Source organism: Daktulosphaira vitifoliae, unplaced genomic scaffold, assembly GCF_025091365.1.
Source record: "Daktulosphaira vitifoliae isolate Bord-2020 unplaced genomic scaffold, ASM2509136v1 Scaffold_1, whole genome shotgun sequence".
NCBI classification, from domain to species: Eukaryota; Metazoa; Arthropoda; class Insecta; order Hemiptera; family Phylloxeridae; genus Daktulosphaira; species Daktulosphaira vitifoliae.
In genome coordinates this window covers 76,298,881-76,321,138 of record NW_026099572.1, presented here as the reverse complement: position 1 = coordinate 76,321,138, position 22,258 = coordinate 76,298,881, and the positions used below count along the sequence as shown (strand labels likewise).

The window sequence follows — 22,258 nt, the reverse complement described above, 5'->3', positions numbered from 1 at the left end:
GTTTAACTTATTTCGAATGATGTTGTTTAAAATTTAATGAAATGGAGTACGATACAATTTTACTTAAGTTATTTTGGTAATAAATTTTATATTATTGGCTGTAGATATTGTTATGAGATATCTGAATAAAAAGTAGAAATTACTCAAATCAAGTATCATTAATGTAATATTTTCTAACGTACTACTGAAGACACGTTTAATTTTACACGCATCACCTTAAGATATTTCTATACAATTTTACAGTTCATACGTAAAAGATTTGATTCGTGAACGCCAAGAGCAATAATTTATCTCATTCTTCAAGGGTTACTAGTCTTTGTTTAGTGACGTCTAAAGTAATTTCATTTATTAAGTTTAAACACTAAAAATGCATTGTGGCGGGAGAAACAGGAAACTTGTACCGGACAGCACGATAGGACGGAAGGGTAAACGGAGGTCTAGCGACGCACGTTGATTTCCGTCATGTTGTTAGGCTCTCGTACATACACACGCGCACATACTGATATATTTACACGACCCCCTCACCAGTCACCCGGTCAGGCGCCAACGTACAAATGCGTCGCTTGTACAGCAGCTGCCTGCCAACACATAGCGCACTTACAGTGTTTCGGTGTTTTGCTCTACTCTAGTATTCTCTGACCTAATGCACGTTACTATTGTAAAGAAGTGATATTATCGAATAGGTACTCAAAACGGTGACCGGTGACTGCCGGCAACGATAGTTATCATACGGCCGTCCAGTCGCACGTTGCTGCGGTACTGCTCGTAATCGAGTTGCCGTTTATTTATTAAAAAAACCATTAACTTATTATATTAAAGTGAACCTTTTTATCGAACGAAACTACGATGAGTGTATCGGAATATTTGCCTTTTGCCAACTGCATTTTGCATTTAATTGCAGCAGTTACTATGGTGTACTCGGTGTACTTTAATTTTTTCCATGTTAATATACCCAATCATGTTAATCCGATTGATTCTGCATTTGGCGGAAAATTCAAATATCTTACATTTTTAAATGGGGTAAGTATCAAAGATTTTCAAATACTTATTAATCGTTATTTTTTATGTATATTTATATAATTAACAAAATAACTAATTGCTGGTGTAATATTGGGGAGATATTCCCCACGACAAAATTATTATATGACGAAGATACGAATTTTTTGCGTTTGGAGGCGAAAGTGAAAATTTTTCTTACGTTTATCCACAAGACGAAATTAATTGCACCACTGTAACTAATAATTTACTAAGTCTTAATTTTTTTCCATTTTATGTATTCTGTAGATTTTAATATTTAAGTAATAAAAAATAATTGACGATATAGACTTAAAGTACCTGTGTATTGTATTTCGTTCTTAACATTCATGGTCATATTAAAACTATCACAAATCGTAACTATTTTTGTACGCTATTACCTCTGTTTTCATTGAACTTCCGTGTTGAAAAAATTGTATAATTATGCTGACTAATTAGACATCGAATGTCACTATATGTATAAATCACTGGCATTTACATAGGCGCAATCTGGGAGTCTAGAGAGGGTTTAGCCTCCCTCCAAAATTTATAAATTATATGTAAATTTATATAGAAAAATGTTTAAGGAGGGGATCTAAAAAAAAAATGAGTCTGTGCGTGATAGACTCACAGACGTATTTTTGAAATCAGTGTCGATTTAAAAAATTAACTTACCTGCTCTTTCAAATATTCTTAATATTCATATTATATTATATTTCAGTCTGTTATAATTAATAATGTGAACTTAAATTTCGACATCCAAGTATAGTTCAGCTCTTAAGTCATTTTTACTATTATTTTTACGACTACAATTTTTGTAAAAAATATATAATAATATTGTAATATGATTGCAAAAACAGTTAGCTACAAAAGCGTAATTTTACTGTAGAGCATAAAAAAAATATATAGCTCTAAATGTCAATTTTAGGTCTCTGATAACACCGTGAATCATATTTAAACATCATTATTTATTCCAGTATTTCAAAATTATGAGATAAAAGTTTTTGTCTTAATAGTACATTATTATTATTATTATTATTATTAATATTCGGAAATCCCAATTTAACTATACAATACGTCCTGTTGCACATTTGCGACAAATTCAAAAACAGTTATTTATTAGGCATGTATTTTATATATGGTGCACTTAATTTTTAAATACGTTATAAAATATATTATTATAAGTATACAACCTCATTGAATATAGATTTTAACAATTTTAAAGTAAATAATATTTAGTAAAAATAATTGTTTAAAGTATTTATTGTTTTTTCTCATATCTCTTTCACTACGTTGAAAAAGTTAGTTTGAAGGTTAAAATCACGAAATAATTTTTAAATTTTAACATTTAATTTAAGTTTTACTTTATATGGCTTATAATAGTGTATAATTTATAACTCATAAAATACGTTTCAGTCAGATTAGTTAATCATTAAAATAATATATAGACTTATGGTAGAAAAGTTTTTATTTATTTTGTTAATTAAATAAAAAGTTATTTATCTGAAAATTATACTGCCCGAATTAAAATAGATGATATTCTTATAAAATAAGTGAAAAATTGGTTTAAGCTTTTTTCTTTTGTGACCAAACAGTTAATAATATTACTTAGATTCATAAAATATTTTTGTATAATTTTTTTCGAATTTCACCCTATAAACTGATTATAAACCAAATTTTGTCAGAATTTCAATAAAACATCACATGGCCTACAAAATAAAGGCATTTTATCCTACAGGATTAGGAGCAATTTTATAGGTGACGAGAGTGTTATTTACCCAAATGTTCATAAATTTTAAAATTGTGAAATATTTTATTCACCTAAGTACTTAAGAACGTCAAATTTATCTTAAATAAAATTCACTTCACACTTCCTAAAAATAAACTATAGGATCCAGTACAGGATAGATGGATACAAGACGGTCATTTCTCTTGTCAATAAATATGTGAATGGAAATTTAAAATATCATTTCGTATGATGTTTTTTTTGTAGACTTAATCCTCAAAAATTAATTTATCTAAAATTAATGTTTAATAAACTGTGTTGAAACATGTAAAAATTATATGATTGGCTTAACTTAATAATGTTAATTACTAAACAAAAGAATGCTATTATAATAAAATGTGCTTGTCCATTAATTTCTAATAAACTGTATTGTATTAAACAATAAAACCATTCTACGAAATTTAATCTTTCGGTTAGATATTTTTTCTGTTCTTATCTTTTTCTAAAGGCAAATGAATAAATCTGTAGTTAACCCTTTGACTACTATAAATTGTTAATGTCTCTAGGAAATATACAATTGAAACATATTTTTCCAAGAACTACGCCTAACTAAATTTTTATTTAATTCAAATTTGATTATTTAATGCAACAGTTTAGAATACAAAACAATGTAATGAGGCCACAAATCATAAAAGTTATGCTTTCTTAAAATCAATTTTAAAATTTTATGTGAAAAAATAATTCATTAAATGAAATATATTTCTAGGTATTGTTTATTTGTTACTTTATATTGTAAAAGGCAATATTTTTATTAAATGGCTAATTTATTGTACACAATATTTAGTTTACTTCATACATAATAATAATAATTGTTTGTGATTTGTATGTTAAGCTCATTAAAACTTTATAATAATTTATATAAATAAAGTGAAAATTATTAATGTATATATATCTTATATATTTTAACTTATTAATAGATATTTATTTTATTATTGTATAGGTTAACAATGTATACTTCATTATATATTCATAAATCTCTTATACTTATTCTTTCTTTTTTTCTTTTATTAAAATTTTTATAAATAAAGTTAAAGATTAAGAATTTAAGAGTAACTACTATAATCAGTCCTTACGCAATATTCGTATTAATATTTATATGGTATTGTTAAGAAAAAATGAATAATGCAATATTATTCGGTTAATTTCTACATTAAATTTAGATCAAGAAAAGATAATTAGGCCACTCAAGGGCTTTATTCCTTAATTTTGTAGTCTTTCTGAGATAAAATTATGTTTTAATTAAAGAAAATATATCAATTCATTTAAGTATTCAATTAATTTAAATAAAATTAATGCATTGGTTTTCGAATTTTGTTTATTTGGACCAAGTCAATATTATTTTGATTTAATTAATTAATTAATTAATTAATTTGATTTATTAACTTGATATGTTAAAATATTTCTAACAATAGAATAATATATTAAAAATTACGTAAAAATGATTTCGAGGATTGAATTTTTATAAATTTTTGATATACGTTAAACTCATTAGTTTAATTTCTAGTTTTAATTAACACGCTTTTATTAGTTTCACGTGTATGTTTGTTGTTTGTTGTTTGTTGTTTGTTTGTAAGTTTGTAACTCTCCAAACGCCACGCGTTATCGCATATTCCGTTGTCTAGACTAGACTGTTATACGCATTCACCCCTCCCCACGCCTCGCTCACAATACGACGGTACACTATTCCTATAAAAATTTATTTTTAGTTATCGTACCCGTACACGCGTGCTTGTCATCAATATTATATATATGTAAACAAATTTTTATTTTGACTGACCAATAACGCCCGCGTCTAATGCGCCTTACGTATATATATATATATTCCTACCGCCGTTTATACCTCGGGTATAACGTTAGTCCGACCCGCCCGGCCATAAAACACAGCTATACTTAGTGCATGATACTTTTACGTAGTTAAGTCGCATTATTTGTATAAATATATATATTCTAATTACTATTAAAATTAATATATTAACACGATTTATTCTAATTAAGAGATATAAAGTATTCATTCCGATTACGAGGGATGATTTCCGTATCGTCATTTTTCGTCACTACCTCCACGTTCCGGGAGTGAGTAATTTACGCGCCTGCTGCTTTCCTTGGATGTGGTAGCCGTTTCTCAGACTCCCTCCCCAGAATCGAACCCTGATTTCCCGTTACCCGTAACAACCATGATATTGATAGTAACTACTATCATAACATGAAACTAAAAAGTAAAAAATAAATATAGTTTAAAAAACTAAAAAAACACGCTTTTAAAGTACATCGAACTAAAAAGTTAAAAATAATTTTTAAAATAATTATGAACAAAAAATACTAGTATTATTGTGATAAAAGCGTGGGTGCTTTGTGCCATATTTTTCGTATATTGAGCGCCCGACGCTTTTATCACAATAATACTAGTATTTTTTGTTCATAATTATTTTAAAAATTATTTTTAACTTTTTAGTTCGATGTACTTTAAAAGCGTGTTTTTTTAGTTTTTTAAACTATATTTATTTTGTAAACGTTTTAATTCTTCTGCTTTATTTTATTACTGAATTATTAATGTGATTTTCAAACGTCTATATTTTAAGTATATTTATTTATACCATATTAGTATTTAAAGTGATTAACGATTTAGATGCGTTTTAATTCTACAATTCTACATAATAGACTTAATTTTAGTAATGCACTAATAATTAAAAAAAAATAAAAACATCGTTTTAACTTGTTAACAAAAGATTACTCATAAGTTTCTCTTTATAGATAAGCATTTGTGACATAATATTTAAACTATATTATTGATTGTATAAGAAATCTAAAGTCTATATTAATTTTTTCTCAAATCAGTTTTTACTTGAAATCCGAAAAAAAATTTTTGAATAATATATTAGTTCTAAAATATTATAGATGTTTTGATCATGTATTAATTTAAATTATATTAATCATTTAAAAAATCACCTTATTTTATTTAAATAATTATTTCGTTACTTCATTGAAATATATTTTTATGTTAATAAATTATTTGTTAAAATCATGAATATATATATATATATATATTTATGAAAATGAAATTGTTGTTACAAAATCGTAGTATGTTATTTTAATTTAAATAATTTAATAAATTAATGAAGTTATTTTATAATTGCTTAACTTAATCTATTTTATATATGATGAAATAAATAAAATCAAGATATTTGTTAAAATAATTTGTAATGAGGTAATTATGTAATGAAGTTTGATTGTCATTCAGCCGACAACGATTATATTGTAGACTATAATTTTTTTATCACCATTGACCCACTTCATTTTTTGGTTATCATTTATGTTTAGCAATATGTATACACTGTAAGTGTATGTATTCTTTTATACATAAATATAGTATTATACTATGTATGATATTATTCTATATTTTATTCTACTTATCTTTTAACGTCCTTTCTGAAAAATATGCTTGTGTTAGTGATGACTGGTAAACCTTCAAAATCAAAACAGAATCGAACCCTCTACTTAAGATGCAACGCGTTCCCGACTAAGCTTATTTAAAAATTCTGTTAAAATATTTTAGTTTAATTACCTTATCAGGGTCAATTGTTAATGAATAAATGACATTGCTTTAAATCATCTAAATAATCAAATTAATTACTTTACTTACTTGTAAGTAATAACGTTTAGAAATAATGTTTAATATCTATAAGCTCACATAACAACAATATGTTATATTAATAATAAAAATGTTACTGTAGTTTTTATATTATAATAAAAATCAGCTAACGTGTACTAATAGGAGTTTTGTGTCCTTGGCTATTATTTTATTATACATAGTTTTTTTTTTTGCCAGTTAAGTTTGTAACTAATATAAAACTTTAGCATTAATTAGGCATGTGTACAGAGGAAGGCAGTTAGGATGGGCATTTTTAAATTGTATATTAGTTTGTAAATTCAATTTTTTTTTATGCTAAATTTTAATACTTCGTTTTTCCATATATTTTACATTCTTTGAAAATGTTCACTGGATTTGCATCTAGCTCTAACAAAATAAATCACTGTTTCTGTAGTAAATAGTAGTAATAAATATAATTATTCAGACTGTGGCTGAATTAAGGGGAAAGGAAATAAAGGAATCTATATCACCAGATTCCTATAATTATACATTATTATATTCGAATGATAATCCAAGCAGGAAGGATAATAAGAGTGTATGTTATATCTTCCCGCACGAGGTTTCGCGCTTTAAGGAACCTTTAAACTAAATTGATGGCCAAAGAAAAACCGATTTAATTTAAATTTTATTCTTTAAAACGCCCTTTGATTTGAGGGTCGTAATTATTTTCTTATTATTTTTCTTATCTGTAACTATTTTGATTATAGATTTAGCAAGTTGTTATCTCATTCATTTGTTTTTTATCTTAACATTGTTTCTTAAACAATAATTTGTTCTGGTAGTAAATTAACTATAAAAATGGGGGAATTTTTAATTATGAATTTTCTTTATCTTCGAGTGATAATGACTCAATAAATAGACCTCTAATGATAGTTGAGATTATGACACTATTATTTAGTGATACAGATCAGGGAAGTTTTGAGTAATCAGGAGAGGAATAAATATGAAATAAAATAAAAAAAAAACACTTCCAAAGTAGTTCATACTTAGTTAACCAAGAAATGTAGTTGAGAAAGTTTTATTAATCCCTTGTTTTTGATCTATGACCATAATGGCGGAGAAATATACACCATATTGTTTATCACACATAATCAGAAGTTTTAAGGAACATAGTGGTGTTTATTATTGGTTATTTAGTTATTTAAACAAAATTATTTGAAAATTTAAATCGTGCAGTATTTCTGTCTCACTATTAAAAATATAATCATTTTCATTATAGGGAGTATAACACTTATCCACTCCGCTTGGTACTGATTTAAATTTATATTCCTTCCCTTTTGTGAACGCCCTATTACAAATATTATTCATTTTAAAATAAGATCAATACAGCGAAAAGTTATTTAAATTTAGACCGATAAATAAATGATAAATGCATGTTGAATTGTTATTTCTATTAATTAAAAGTTATAATAACTATTATAAGATCAATTAAACTTTATGACTTTAAGGAAATATGATTTTAGCATATAGCTTGGGAATAATTCTTAAATCTTATGTAAATTATGTAGTTATAGTGGAACAATCATTTAATTTTTTTTTAAGGTTATTATGGTAACTTTAATTAATANTTATGTAATTATAGTGGAACAATCATTTAATTTTTTTTTAAGGTTATTATGGTAACTTTGATTAATAAAAGATTTCATGAAAATATCAAAAAAAATATTTAATATATTAATTTTAACCATAGAAACCTATTAGTTGTCTTTTTTTCATTATTTTTTTTTCAAATTTTCTTATGAAATCGGAGAAAAAACACGATTTGCATTTGCAAACTTTTTACAGAAGTTATATAACATTTTGCCTAAAAAAGTAGTGTTTGAGTTTATGAACTAATATTTATTATTAATTTTTCTATATTTATTCTCTATCAATTATTTTATGTTAATTATTGATGCTATTTTAAGTTAGACTTTTATTTTTGAGCTTAAAATTGTGTTTAAGATATTTTTATATAAATATAAACTTATATAACTAGAAATTTAGTATTTATGGATTAATAATTTTAGTTTTCAACTGCACATTTTTTGTTTGATTTAAAATTGAAGATTTTACATAATTAAATTCACTATTTTTTTTTTTTTTTAAAGTATTTAACTTATTGATTAATTTAGAAAATATTAACAAATTCACTGAATTTAATATTGTAAACTGTAAACTGTAGTTAATCTAAAATTTTATCGTAAACAACTGTATTGTTACCGATAATCGATTATTTATAATTAATGTATTATAATAGAATATATTAATAATGTATACTATATGTAAGCATATAAACGTAATAGTTTTTTTAAGTTGTTTTAAACATAGATATTTTAACACTTTGTTCATAGTTGTGTTAATATAAGAATTAATTTAGCATATTTGAGAATTGTTTATAATATACCTTAATATTTATGCTACAAAATAGTATGAATTTCCAGTCCCAAGAAAGAAAATAAAAAATTATCCTCTTTAAATATTACAGCTAAAATATACTATTACAAATAATAATTTAATAATATGTATATATTTAGATTATTTTAGACAAATATTTTAATAGCATTTTTGTTAATTTTCAAAACAAAAATATGTTTATACTCAAATAAAAAAATCTATAGGAAAATTAAGCAATACACATTAAAAAAATAGCAGTAACAATAACCTTCTTTACGTTTGCATTGGACTACTAAATTTATAGTTAATAGTACGAAAGCGATTGTAGATTTCGTTACAGTTTGATTTCTCAGCATGTTTTCTGCTTTGTGGACACTGTAATATGCTTAATATGTAAAATATTCCAATAAACAGTGACATAGTAGCAACAATACGATTTTATTTTACGGTTTTTTTTTATAATTATCATTTCAAGTATTGAATTATTGCAAAGAATAATATAGCGATTTAGAAATTTATAAATAATAATCTATTTTATATACCTAGTGATTTTGTTAGATTTTAATCCTTTAAATTAAGTTCTTACTTGAAATCAGTTATTCCCATACTAAAAGTTATTTAAAAAAATTAACAATAATTAAAATTGAACTACCTCTAGTTTAAAAAATACATTTTTTCATGATATATATTTTGTATTTATTTACAGTGTTTTTCCGCATTGTTTTTTACCTATGCAGTAGTCATAGATGCAAGTTTAATCGTTTTCTCACCAGATTCGCCAGTTTTTGACAAATTAGTTCAAATAAAGAGCTATTTCTTTGCCAGTATAACTTTTCCTCTGAGTATGGTAAGTATTTTGTATAACTATTTATAAAATTCTTAAATAATTATTTTCAAGTAAAAATTAGAAACCACTATTATATTTGTGATGAATTTTTCTTGATTTAATATAATATAAACATTATTCATTTTAAATTATTTAAAATATAATTGTATTTATTATCATTGTCATAAAAATATATGTTGAAAGCAGGTAATGAATGTTTTAAATTTTGAGTGTTAGTATTTTATTTTGATTTTAAATTGTAATTTTTTATAAAAAAAACCTTTGATACACTAATTAAGTATGGAAATAAATGGGTTAGCCAAGTCAATGCATGGCAATTAATACTAAGAAAACTTAAATCATTTAATTTGTACTCCGCTTATTGAAATTTCAATGCTATTACGTTAAACCTTATAGGAAGTAAACCGGTTTAGTCGGAAGATTCTTTAAAGGTAAAACGTTGTTACAAGTATTTCAAACATAGTTATGTGTTAAGACCTGAAGTCATTATGGCGTCAATTTTATATATATATATAAGATTAAAAGCTTATTACGATTAAGCTTCTAATACATTAACATGATATCCAAACCAGAATCTATAAACATAAATTATTTTATAAAAAAAATAATTTTTATCTTAGTCATAGTAATAACACTTCGTATGTAAGTTACTAGTTAAGAATAATAAAATTAGATTACATTAAAATTTCTATAATTTCGTTTTATTTGTTTTGACTGGCTTGCATCTTCTATAAATTTCGTATATTTAATTCAGTCAAAATGTCACATCATCATAATCAGTATAATCGTTGATTTTTAATAATTAAATAATTATTATGATCAAGTACTACATGTTTGATTATCATTTTCACACGTTATATTAATCTTAAAATGTTTTTTCGATTATAAAATAAATTACATTTAGGAAAAACGCGTATGAATAAAAAATTGTTTGCATTTACACCCTATTTATATTTTCTAGGTTATTGAATTATTTACATGCATATTAATGAATAACAATATGTTGGCAACATTCTTTTCTGTTTGTAAATAAACCAAGGTTGAGCATATTGTTGTAAGCCGAATTTTTAATTTTTTTCAGTTGCCAGCGATATTAAAAACCTTATGCGGATCAGTTAATTTATAATTATTGTTAAACTTTCGAATTGAAAAAAAATGAATTTGAAAATTTCTTTGTATTAATCATATTCGAGTTGACGAACTCAGAAAACAAATCAGGCTTAATAAAACTATATTATTTATATTTACACATCTTCAACTATTATTTAGGTTGTAAATATTATATATTACTAGTTTAAGACAAGCACAAAATATTTCATTTTGTTGAATATTTTAAATTACTATTCCAATTATAGTCAGTGTTGGTCAAATGATTTTGCCATGGGAGGGGATGAAAAACTTTTATGATAAATATCATCATAGGAGTTGTGCCCTCGTACCCCAGAGCTTTTTTATTTGTATTACTACGTCAAGATGTTATGAAGGACTATTACATATAAATAAATATCTTTCTTCTTATTAAGCCTATTTCAAATTTTAAATATATATTAAAATAGTATCTCGTTGAATTTACCTACCTATAAATAATAACTTTAGCTTAAAATTTAATATAATATTGTAGGATTAATCATTATTTTTATTTTATCAAAAACTTTTTATTTAAATTATCATTATATAAAATAAATATAATGAAGATTGTACAATAACGTCAAAAAAGGTCTGTCAGTGTGAGGGATCTATTCCCTTAATCCTGCTACATTTGACCGCTCTTGATTATAGTATTATAGAATATATAAGAATATGTTATGTTTTTTAAACAATTTAATATGGTCATAAATTATTTCTTAATAAATATTTATCATAAATTATAACTAATGATAGTAATATAATACTTTTAAGTGAACGATGATAAATTGTTTGATTACGTACTATTTTATTTTCATTTAAATATATGGCAAAAGTATATAAAGACCACTGTATCTTACTTTAAATGACTTTTTTATTATTGTTAAAAAAATAACACAATAATATAATAATATTATTATAGATTAAAACTATCATCATGGAGCTGTTTAAAATTTTTTATGTATTTTATAGTTTGTTTCAACGACTTTCTGGAGCTTGTGGTTTATCAACCGTAATTTGGTGATGCCTCATGATTTCGATTTATACTTTCCTAACTGGTTGAATCACACAATGCACACATTTGTTTTCATATTTGCTCTTTTGGAAATGATTACAGCCTATCGTTCTTACCCTCCACGAATTATTGGTTTGTGTATTCATCTAGGTCTACAATTGTTATATCTCATATGGTAAGTATATTGACCCTTTACATTAAAACTATTTGTACTTAATTCTAAATAATAAATAATAATAAAACTAAATTGAGTACTGGTCAATTAAATAAGCTTTAAAGTTGTTTTTTGTGTGACTATGAAAAGTTTTTTAGCTTCGATGCGAAGCTGAGAAGGTATTAATTTTACTATGATGTGTTTTTTTTTTTTTTTATGTCTGTTGCCACTTTTTCTCAGCTCTCACTGGACCGATTTCTTTCCAAAATACGTCAAAAGATCACAAATCGTATCTAGTTGGAGACATTACCCTTAAAAATTAAAAAATATTCCCTCGTTCCCCGCAAATGGGGGAAACCTCCAAAAAAATTACAAATTTAAAAATCGCTAATTTTCGAAATTTTCGAAATTTTTTTTACTAAAAAATGCCGTAACTTTATCAAAAATGAACATATAAATATAATTTTTTTTTTATATAGATGCTTGATGTCTTTACCTATCATTTGATATATTTTTTTGTAAATTTGACCCTTTATCTGCCCACAGGGGGGGATTTAAAATGACAACTTTTTTACAAAAAATTAACTTTTTCAACTTAATTTTTGAAAATGTTCCTAAAATACTGCGTCCTTTAAACATATATCAAATTAAAGCTTATTTTATGTACTATAAAATGAAAAAAAAAATTTGTCCCGACGATCTATCTTCTATGTGCAAATGGCTACCTTATTCAAAAATATGCTATTTTTCTATTAAAATTCTAGGTTTTGTATTTTATTTTATTTTAGAATATTTTATTAGGAGAATATATTGACTTTCATGAATATTATATAATTTAATTGACATAGAATAAAGTTCATAAGACATAAGATATTAAACTTATTAAATTTTTTTTACTTTTTTAAAGTCGAAAAAGTAATTTTTAAATTTGAGTTAGCTTAAATAGCCAATTTTTTTAGCTTCGATGCGAATTTTTTATATGTAAATACTAATTTTTAATAATATTAAAACTGAGAAGTGATAGAAAAAGTCTAATTGCAGATTTGAAAACATCACGAAAAGTTGATTTAGAATGGTATATTTTTGTTACTGATGAAAGTTTCTTGTAGTTCAGTGCATTTATTTATAGTAACAAACAGATTTTATTGAAATTTATTGTATCATACCCTTTAAATTTTTATACAGGTAAAAATAAAGCAAAATACAACTTTTTTATTATTTTTATAATATCTCCGTTTAAATTACAATATTAAATTATTGAATATCAATTTCATACTAAATTTAATAATTATAATTAGTATTTATTCATAAATTATATTTTAAAATCAAAGAACTACTAATTAGGATATAATCAAAGAAATAAGAGTTGATGTTGCTTTTGGAATAATCCATCAATTTCTCTAAATGAAACACTATCTACAGATTTGCATCGAAGCGTTTCTTATGATAGTGATTTTAATCACTGTCAAATATCATCTATACTTGTCCCATCTATGCCTTGTCTACACTGTGCCTCGACCCCACTGTGCTACCGTTTTTTTTTATAATTGCAGAAGTAAAATTTAAATTATCATTTCAGCTTTAAAAAATTTAGTGTTTTATTTTTTTTCAGTAATAACAGTTATTACTGAAAATAGTTAGTATTTTCAAATAAAAATACATTGAACTTATATCAAATTACATATGTGCTATTTATTTAATTTAAATGTTTATGAAAGTATCATTTGTTTGCAGGATTCATATTGTATACAGTCAATGTGATCAATGGGTGTATCCGATTCTTACCGAGTTGAACATGTTATTTAGGTGGTTATTCTTCTTGGGCACATTCATTTACACTGGCACTCTGTACCTAATTGGAGAATATGTTAACAAAATAGTGTGGGGATATCAACCCCTAAAGGTACAAAATGAGTACAGCCCGTAGATGTTATGCTATTTAAGCATTTTTCGATGAAAACAGTATTGTTGGATTCAGTGATGAGACTGTGTCATTTTAAAAAAACGAATCTCTAGTATATTAGTAAAAAATTATTATATTTTTTTATGTTTTGACTTGTGTACTGACATTAAAATTATCTTTGCTGTATTATTAATACTTCACGAATTAGTTAAAAATTAAGGATTGGATGGATTATTTATTTTTATTGTTTATTTTTTTCCACGGTGAATTTGATGATTAAATACACTTAATATTAATATTGAATTTTAAATCAATATATCTATTACGTTATTTTAATAGTAGTCATAGGATAAATTTTATATTTCGTTAGTTTGAAACAACCAAGTTCGTGTCAACTTATAATGATGCATCATAAATTACTCAAGGAGTAAAATTTGTTCGCAGGTTCAAGAAAAACAACAGTAATGATTTATTTCAACCACTTGATTATCAAAATTTTTATGGTGCTAAATAAAATTATTATTAATATTAGAAATGTTTTGCATGAATAATAATAATTTTTTTTTTTTGAGATTTAAATGTATGTTTATTATTAGTACTAAAAACCGCGTAAATTATTTTTTTACCAAACTAATTGTATGTTTTTTGTGGATTGAGGCCTTTTAATATTTAACATATTTTTACCTAATACTATGTCGGTAACTTAATTTTAACAATAAAATACATAACATTGTTTTTATTAATATTGAGTTGTATATTTTTTAAATTAGTTTTAGTGTAATGTGTTTACTAAACCAGCAAAACTTTAGTTTTGTAGATTGAATCAAATTGATTAATTTGTAATATAAAAATTGTTAACTAAGAAAGAATTATTTTTTTATTGTGAAAAATAAAATTAGTGTTTTAATTAATATCGAAAACTTAATGTTTGTAATTTATTTATTAACATACGATTGTGTGCTGCTATTAGACATTTAGTAATGGACGGTTAATTTTGATGTCACATCCATCCATTTGAAAATGTTTTAAATCATTTTAGTCAGAAATTTTTTTATATGCTACCAAAAAAATAAAATAAAAGTTACTATTGAGAAAAATTCAAATGACAACAATAAATTTTTTACTACACATAGGGCTGTATTAGTATTTATATAGGTCCGGGGCGATACCTTGATATTGGCTCCCTATAGAAAATATTACTTCCTTAAAAGTGATAAACCAAAAAAAACAGAAAAACTGTATGTCATTTATCATGACAGGCTAATCAAATTTGTGATGGGCCAATTACAAAAATAAAAACAAGGATACATAAGTTAGTTATAAAAAAAAAAATATGTATAGTTAGCAGTTAAATAGATAAAATTATAAGACTCGTTAAATTTAATTAGCATTTTGTTTTTTCTTCTGCAGAAAATATTTAAACAAATGTAATGTACTTTCTGTAATAATTCTACTTGATTTGTACAATTAAAAATTTTTGAGGGTAAAATAAAATTCATAACTATAAAGTATAATTTACCATCTATTAAACAAAAATTGTGAAATAATAAAAATAACATAATTTATGATTTAAATAAAATAAGATACACATGAAAATTAAATATATAATATAATAATAAATTTTAATAATATAAACAATTATATACAATTAATTATCAATTTAACAAGTACACAATTCAATCTTAGCTATAGCATTAAATGATAATACAAAGGTCATGATTTAGTGACTATTTTATTTAAAACATTCCTATATAATAACAAATTCACAATCACCAGTTCATTTGTATTTATAAACTTAAATATAAGAATTGGTCTTATAAGTTCAAAGGATTAGTTTGTACTAATCCTCCATTTTGACAGACTTGTTCAGCAATGCTGCTCATTTTTGAAAAATTATCTAAATGTTTGCCAGACTTTAATTGCATTAGGTTATTGGTTACTCTATCACTAGCCTAAAGAAAAAAAATCAAAATAGTAATAATTATTTTTTTTCAACTTCACCCATTTTGGGTGTTTGATATTAGATACCCTAAGCCTTAGGGTATCTAATATAATATAATTTAATATAGTATAAGGTCACCTTAGGGCCTAAGGTGACCTGGTATTACTAGGAAAAGAATAAGTGCAGTGGTTTCCTGTTACCTTTGTACTGGGAATATGGTATTTTTTGCCACCATGAAACACACATATGGTCACCCATACATGTGCTATACACTACGATGGCAAGCAGAAATACACTAGAATTTTGTCAACATCTAGTGTGTCCAACACACCACACCACAAAAATCATATTAAAAAAAATGTTAATTAAAATGTACCGACCTCTGAACAATATATTTGAGTAAGTAATGCTTCATACTCGGCTGTTGGAAGGCCTTTATTTAATGCTCTAGTAGCTCTTGATAGTACTACTGACATAGTATATGTATCAATAGCTGCTTGAGCTAATCTGTTAAGAAGAAATTGCTTATCGATAATGCCTTTTCCATGTTTAATTAACAATGACTCTACAGCTGGACCAAATAATCCAACACTCTGTTATATGTAAGTATATATTAAAAAAATAATAATATAGACTAGTAAATGTAATTACTTGTCCAGCAAGATTTGCTGCATCAGACAATTTGGGATGGACAAGATGATTTAATGAAGGTGCTGAATTAAAACCAACAGAATACAAAGTACGCTTTTTGACTTCTTCAAGAATTAAACCTAAATGAGCAGTTGGATTTTTGAATGCTCTTTGTAGTTCTTTCAAATGACCACCAGCAAATTGGATTCCAGTCAAAGCTACAAAGAGCCTGAGGATATCGTTGGTACCCTCAAATATTCTAAAAATTCTTAAATCTCGCATTACTTTTTCTAATCCTGTAGCTTTCATATATCCCATACCACCAAGAATTTGTATGGCTTCGTCAGTTACATACCAGGCAGATTCAGAAGCAAAACACTAAACAAAATAAATAAATGTTTTATAATTTAATAGGAATTATATTTATCACAAGAAGTTACTTTAAGAATAAATGTACTGATATATGTTATTATTTTTTTAAACTTTATTTCACAAAAGCCTCAACTTTTACTGCACAAATATTGCTTATTAGTATATTTTTGTTAAAAACTAAAGCTCATAAAAAATTATCAATTTACATAAAACTTCATTTAAATTTGGCAAAAAAAAAAAAAAATAGCAAATCACATAGAAATTTATCTATTTCTCTCTTATAAAATTGAATAACTGAGACAATTGGTGTTGCTTTTTTATCAACAAATTAAATAACTACTTTATAATAATTAAAAGTACCAAAATATGAAAACTTAGAAACCATATTTTCTTTTTCTTCTTCTTCTTATTTTTTTATTGAGATTATTCTATTTACAACACTTTGACTTCATTATTAATTTTTACATTTTTTAAGAACATTTTTGAAAATGGCAATAACAATTTTAAGATTCTTTGGAAATAAAATCCAAAATGATGGGGTATAAGGATTCTTCACACGTTTCCTTATCTTATCTTATCTATTAATATTTTTATTGAATCAATATTCAATAAAAAAATTAACTTTTTATAAATTAATTTAAAATTTTTTTCTACGCACCAAATATTTGATCAAGATTATGAATAATTTGGCAATATCCAGAGAGATCAATTTATCATAAACCACTTAATCATTTACAATATAAATAGAATATTGAGAAAAAAATGTTTAGTTTTTTTTATGACCTATCACAATTAACTGGATTTTTGGCTTATATAGTAATGTGTATATACTAATATATTTTAATACATAACAACAGATTGTATATTATTAAAAAATGTTGTTTTTAATTACATATATTTCTTAATTCATCAGCCATTAATTTAAATCAATGTAACATCATTCCTTATAACTCATAGTTGTATTAATTTAATATTTTTAAATGACAATATACATATTCAAATAACTTATAAAATAGGAAATAATTTAACTATGATAATGATAAATCAACTGATAACAAATTTTGGACCAATACTTCAGAAGTTATTATTATTTTAAACTGTTATAGACTGGGAAGAGGGATATGACTATTTATATTATAAGATATTTCTTGGCCTCATTCCTTCTCAGGCCCACATAAAAATATTAATAACTTTCAAAATACTGGTCCAAAAGTTGTTATCGACCAGCCATTTTTTATTTTATAAGCTAGTTAAATATATATGTTGCCATTTAAAAAAATAAAGTTGACAACCCAGAGTTATAATAGATTTTGATACTAAAAAGCAGTGATGGGAGAGAAAGTGTTCATGTGAACATTCTCTTATGAACGTATTCATTTTATATAAAGTCTACATGAATATGTTCAAATTTTAGAAAATAAACTTAGTTCTTATTTTGAATGAACATAAATATTATTGGTTCTACTATTTGAGTTTATATCAAAATCAATACATGGAATTTAAAATCAATGTAGATTTTAACATAATAAAATCTGTATAAGATCGTGGTTAATATCATAGTCCTAGAAACAAAATTTTAAAATGATTGAATTTATGAGTACATTAAATTTTTACATTAGGAATTATGAATGTGAATTAAATTATTTTATATAAGCATATAAATTGAATGCAAAAATGCATTTGTTGAATAGTTATAAAAAATAGATTATTTTTAATTTTGATAAAAATTAAATATATATTTTTTCATCCTCCAAATAACATATAAAGTGGTTTAATTGTCAAACCCTATGTATTCTTTTTAATTTTTCCCTGTATTTTTGTATGCTAAATATGTACAGTTTTTTCAGAAATTTGGAGGAGATAAGTAAATCATCTGTTTTATTAATAGATTTAAGTAAATATTATCATAAATGCAATGGTTTTTTGATGAACTATTCAAACTGAGCATAAAAAAAAGTATAATTTTTTATAATAAAATGTTTTTTAATTTCTTGATTATTTTTATTTTGTTATTAATTTTAAAAGAAAAGTCCACTGTAATGAACTTGAATAAGTTCATATTTTATTTAGGAAAATTAAACTTGAACTACTCCACTTTTAAGAAATATATGTATCTAAAATAAAAACCAAACATTTTTTTAACAATATATTCATTTAGGTAGTAATTGAGTGGCTTATGATAAACAGAATATTATGTACAATAATATAAAGAATATTACCTTTGAAATTGCTGCCTCTAAATGATAATCGACTGAGCCTGTATCCATGTTTCCTGATATCATATAAGCCATACTTTCAGTAACATATTGAAGCATTGCCATACGAGCAAGTTTTTCTTGAATTCCTCCAAAACTGTCTAAACGTTTTCCGAATTGTACTCTAGTCGTTGCATGTTCAACAGCTTTAGCAGTCACAGATCTCATAGTCCCAGCTAGAGCAGCTGCCATTCCAAACCGTCCATTGTTCAAAATATTCATAGCAACTTTAAAACCTTGACCCACTCCACCTAACACATTTTCAATAGGAACTTTTACATCTTCATAATTAACTTCAGCAGTGTTTGATGCTTTGATTCCCATTTTTTTTTCTGGAGGACTATTAGTTACACCACCAAACGACCTTTCAACAATAAACGCAGTGACTTTATCTATTGTTTGGCCAGTTTTTTCATCTTTAACTGGAGTTTGAGCAAAAACAGTCATTATTTCTGCCATACCACCATTACTAATCCAAATCTTATTGCCATTTAGTATGTAATGTTTTCCATCAGGTGATAGAACAGCACGTGTTCTAAAATAAATTAAGCAAATTAATATTTTAAATATACTTTAGGTAGTAAATATCTGAATCAATCATTTGAGAAATCCCATAAGTCACTGATTTGGCTAAATTTATTATTATTATTATTGATGGAAACACTAGAGTATAAGTACTATAAACTTATTTTTCACCCAGAAAGTAATTTTTGTTTATTGTTTACTAGAGAAATAGTGAACACCTAAGAATTACAGTGTTTTTATATGAATATAAAGTTACATGTGCGTCTTTTGAAAATCCCAACGAATTTTCATAAATTTAACATAGTTTTAGTAAAATTATGTCATGCCTTGTAGGTCAAATGTTTTCATTCAAGTCCATTTTATAAGTATTTTTTAAGGTCTAACTGTGTACATAATGTTCACACTTAAAAATAAAATTTTTTTTTCAAATTTTAAAGTAAAATATTAAGTAACATAGTTATGGTTACATGGTCAATATGACAATAAAAAAAATGAATTTGGCTCACAAATCATAGCTCTCTCTACAAGCTTTATTCATTTTTAATTAATAAAATTAAATTCAACAAACCAAGATAACTTAAGGTTTTAAAAATATGCATGCTTACTTGATAGATCCAGCATCACTACCAGAAGAAGGTTCAGTTAGGCAAAATGCTGCAAACTCTTTGTTTGATACTCGTGGTAAATATTTAGTTTTTTGCTCTGGAGTACCGAATAACAATATGCCCTAAAATTATAAATTAAATAATTACTTAGAAAATAATTTAGTCATTTCAAAAGTATTTTTATTTCAATTTAATTTTATGAATAATATTAAAATAAATTATTATATAATTAATTCCCAATGAAATAACTCACTTTAAAACCAATTGATTGGTGAGCTCCTAAAACAATGCCCACAGCTAAATCATGAGCACCAACAATTTCTACCATTCTAGCATACTGTGTGTTAGTAAGTCCTAGTCCACCCAGATCTTGAGGAACTTGTAATGAGAAAGCTCCTAAATCCCAGAGTCCTTCTAATGTATTTGGTTCAACAGTTTCTATCTCATCATTTTTTAAAGGATTATTTACTTCCTACATTATTAAAATACATTAATAAACTATCTAAGTATAAATAATTTATTTAATTAATAATATACAAATTTAAATGAGCAAAAAATATTTACTTGGAAAAATTTTGTAACAGGATCAACTAAACTAGATAATGTTTCAGTTTGTTCATCATTTAATACATCTGGATATGGAAATACTTGTTCAGTTTGTAACTGACCACGAAATAAATTCATAGTAAATGATTTTGACTGTTTGACTTCTTTGGTATCCTTGGAGGATAAATGGGTCGTTGATGAAATCCATCTAAAAAATAATACACATTCTTCTAACAAATTTTATTATCGCAAATATTGTGCCTCAAAAATTTAGAAGGATTAGTGTTATTTTTAATGACCAACCAAAATAAAATAGAATACTTTACAAGACAAACAATTTTTATAGGTTAGAATACTTGGAAGACAATAAAATAATAAACGTAACTATATTTAAAAAAAGTAAAGACTGAGGTTAATCCAACTTTGTTAGAACTTGTTTTATCAAAGTAAAAGTGAATAAAATTTTTTAAAATGTTCAGCAGTAAAAATAAAAACTCATTAGCTATAATATAGCTGATGAGTATTTATATATTATATAAAGACTTATTTTACAAGAAAAAGTATTTAAATTATTTTAAGTAGTAAATTTATAAAAATTAATTTTTAGTATGATTTAGCATAAATTATAAAAAGTTTCTTTTTGCACCAAGGTTGAAAAATATGCTTTAGTTTTTGGCACTCTGTATAGTATATTACTCTTACTACAACACAATAAATAGGGTCTGTTTTGCATAATAATTTTAACTCGAGTTAGTTAATACTACTAAAATATTTTAATGAAATAGGAGATAAATCAACAAAAAGACACTTTTTCTTCATTAAAAAAAATCATACTCAACAAAATAATTTTATTTAAAAATATCATGTTATTGCACAACAAAGAATAACACATTTAGTTTATCATTACATAGTAAATTTTATACCTTCTTGATTTCTGAATTAATCTAAGTTCTTCGACTGCTTTAAAGTAACGATATTTAAATTTACTACAATTAACTTTAAACATGTTGATAATAACAACAGGTAAAATCTAAAGAAAATTACGTGATATTAGTAACCAGGAAATAAAAATATAATTATATATATATATAACAACTAGTATAAAAATAAGCAGAAATACAACTCACTCGTGTGAGGTTTACAAAACAACAACATTAGCCACTTTACTAATACATAAGTCTACATAATTTTTTGTAGCAGTAAGGGGGCCAAGGGCAACAGGCATCAGTTATCATCTGATAAATCGTAGATATCAAAAATAGCGTAATAAATAGTCATATATGGAAGAAGAATATGCTTTGATAATACAATAAACATATAGACTGAATGAAAATAGTCATATGATATAAATACTATTCTATGAATTTAGCAAGGAATATCAAACTAAATTTTATTTTATTTATCGTAGAAATAACAAAAAAATTATGTATCTGATGTATATTTATATAACTCTTGACATTTGTTAATCTTAAGTACAATATCATAAATTTTTATATGTTTTCACAATTAAAAAT

At 24.7% G+C, this 22,258-nt stretch overlaps 2 protein-coding genes across 3 annotated transcripts; one reads left to right on the top strand and one right to left on the bottom strand.

Annotated features, from left to right (window-relative positions):
- The first annotated feature begins 516 nt into the window (after positions 1–516).
- LOC126910528 (androgen-dependent TFPI-regulating protein-like) lies at positions 517–14,782 on the top strand. 2 transcript variants are annotated; one of them, XM_050693168.1, is made up of 5 exons: positions 517–1,020; positions 9,532–9,672; positions 11,770–11,987; positions 13,701–13,869; positions 14,314–14,782. In XM_050693168.1, exons 1-5 carry the CDS (start codon positions 847–849, stop codon positions 14,332–14,334), a joined length of 723 nt encoding a protein of 240 aa, XP_050549125.1. In that variant the 5' UTR covers positions 517–846; the 3' UTR covers positions 14,335–14,782. The 2 variants fall into 2 exon arrangements, with proteins under 2 accessions (XP_050549125.1, XP_050549124.1); XM_050693167.1 differs by having other exon boundaries at positions 520–1,020; positions 13,701–14,782.
- Positions 14,783–15,371: 589 nt separating this feature from the next.
- Positions 15,372–22,026, bottom strand: LOC126910520 (very long-chain specific acyl-CoA dehydrogenase, mitochondrial). Its single transcript, XM_050693150.1, has 9 exons — positions 21,872–22,026; positions 21,668–21,774; positions 20,763–20,952; positions 20,452–20,670; positions 20,199–20,320; positions 19,033–19,603; positions 16,463–16,819; positions 16,192–16,404; positions 15,372–15,821 (listed from the first exon to the last, which is right to left on the bottom strand). The coding sequence occupies exons 2-9, from the start codon at positions 21,748–21,750 to the stop codon at positions 15,684–15,686; spliced, it is 1,893 nt and encodes a 630-aa protein (XP_050549107.1). The 5' UTR covers positions 21,751–21,774; positions 21,872–22,026; the 3' UTR covers positions 15,372–15,683.
- Between the last annotated feature and the right edge of the window lie 232 nt (positions 22,027–22,258).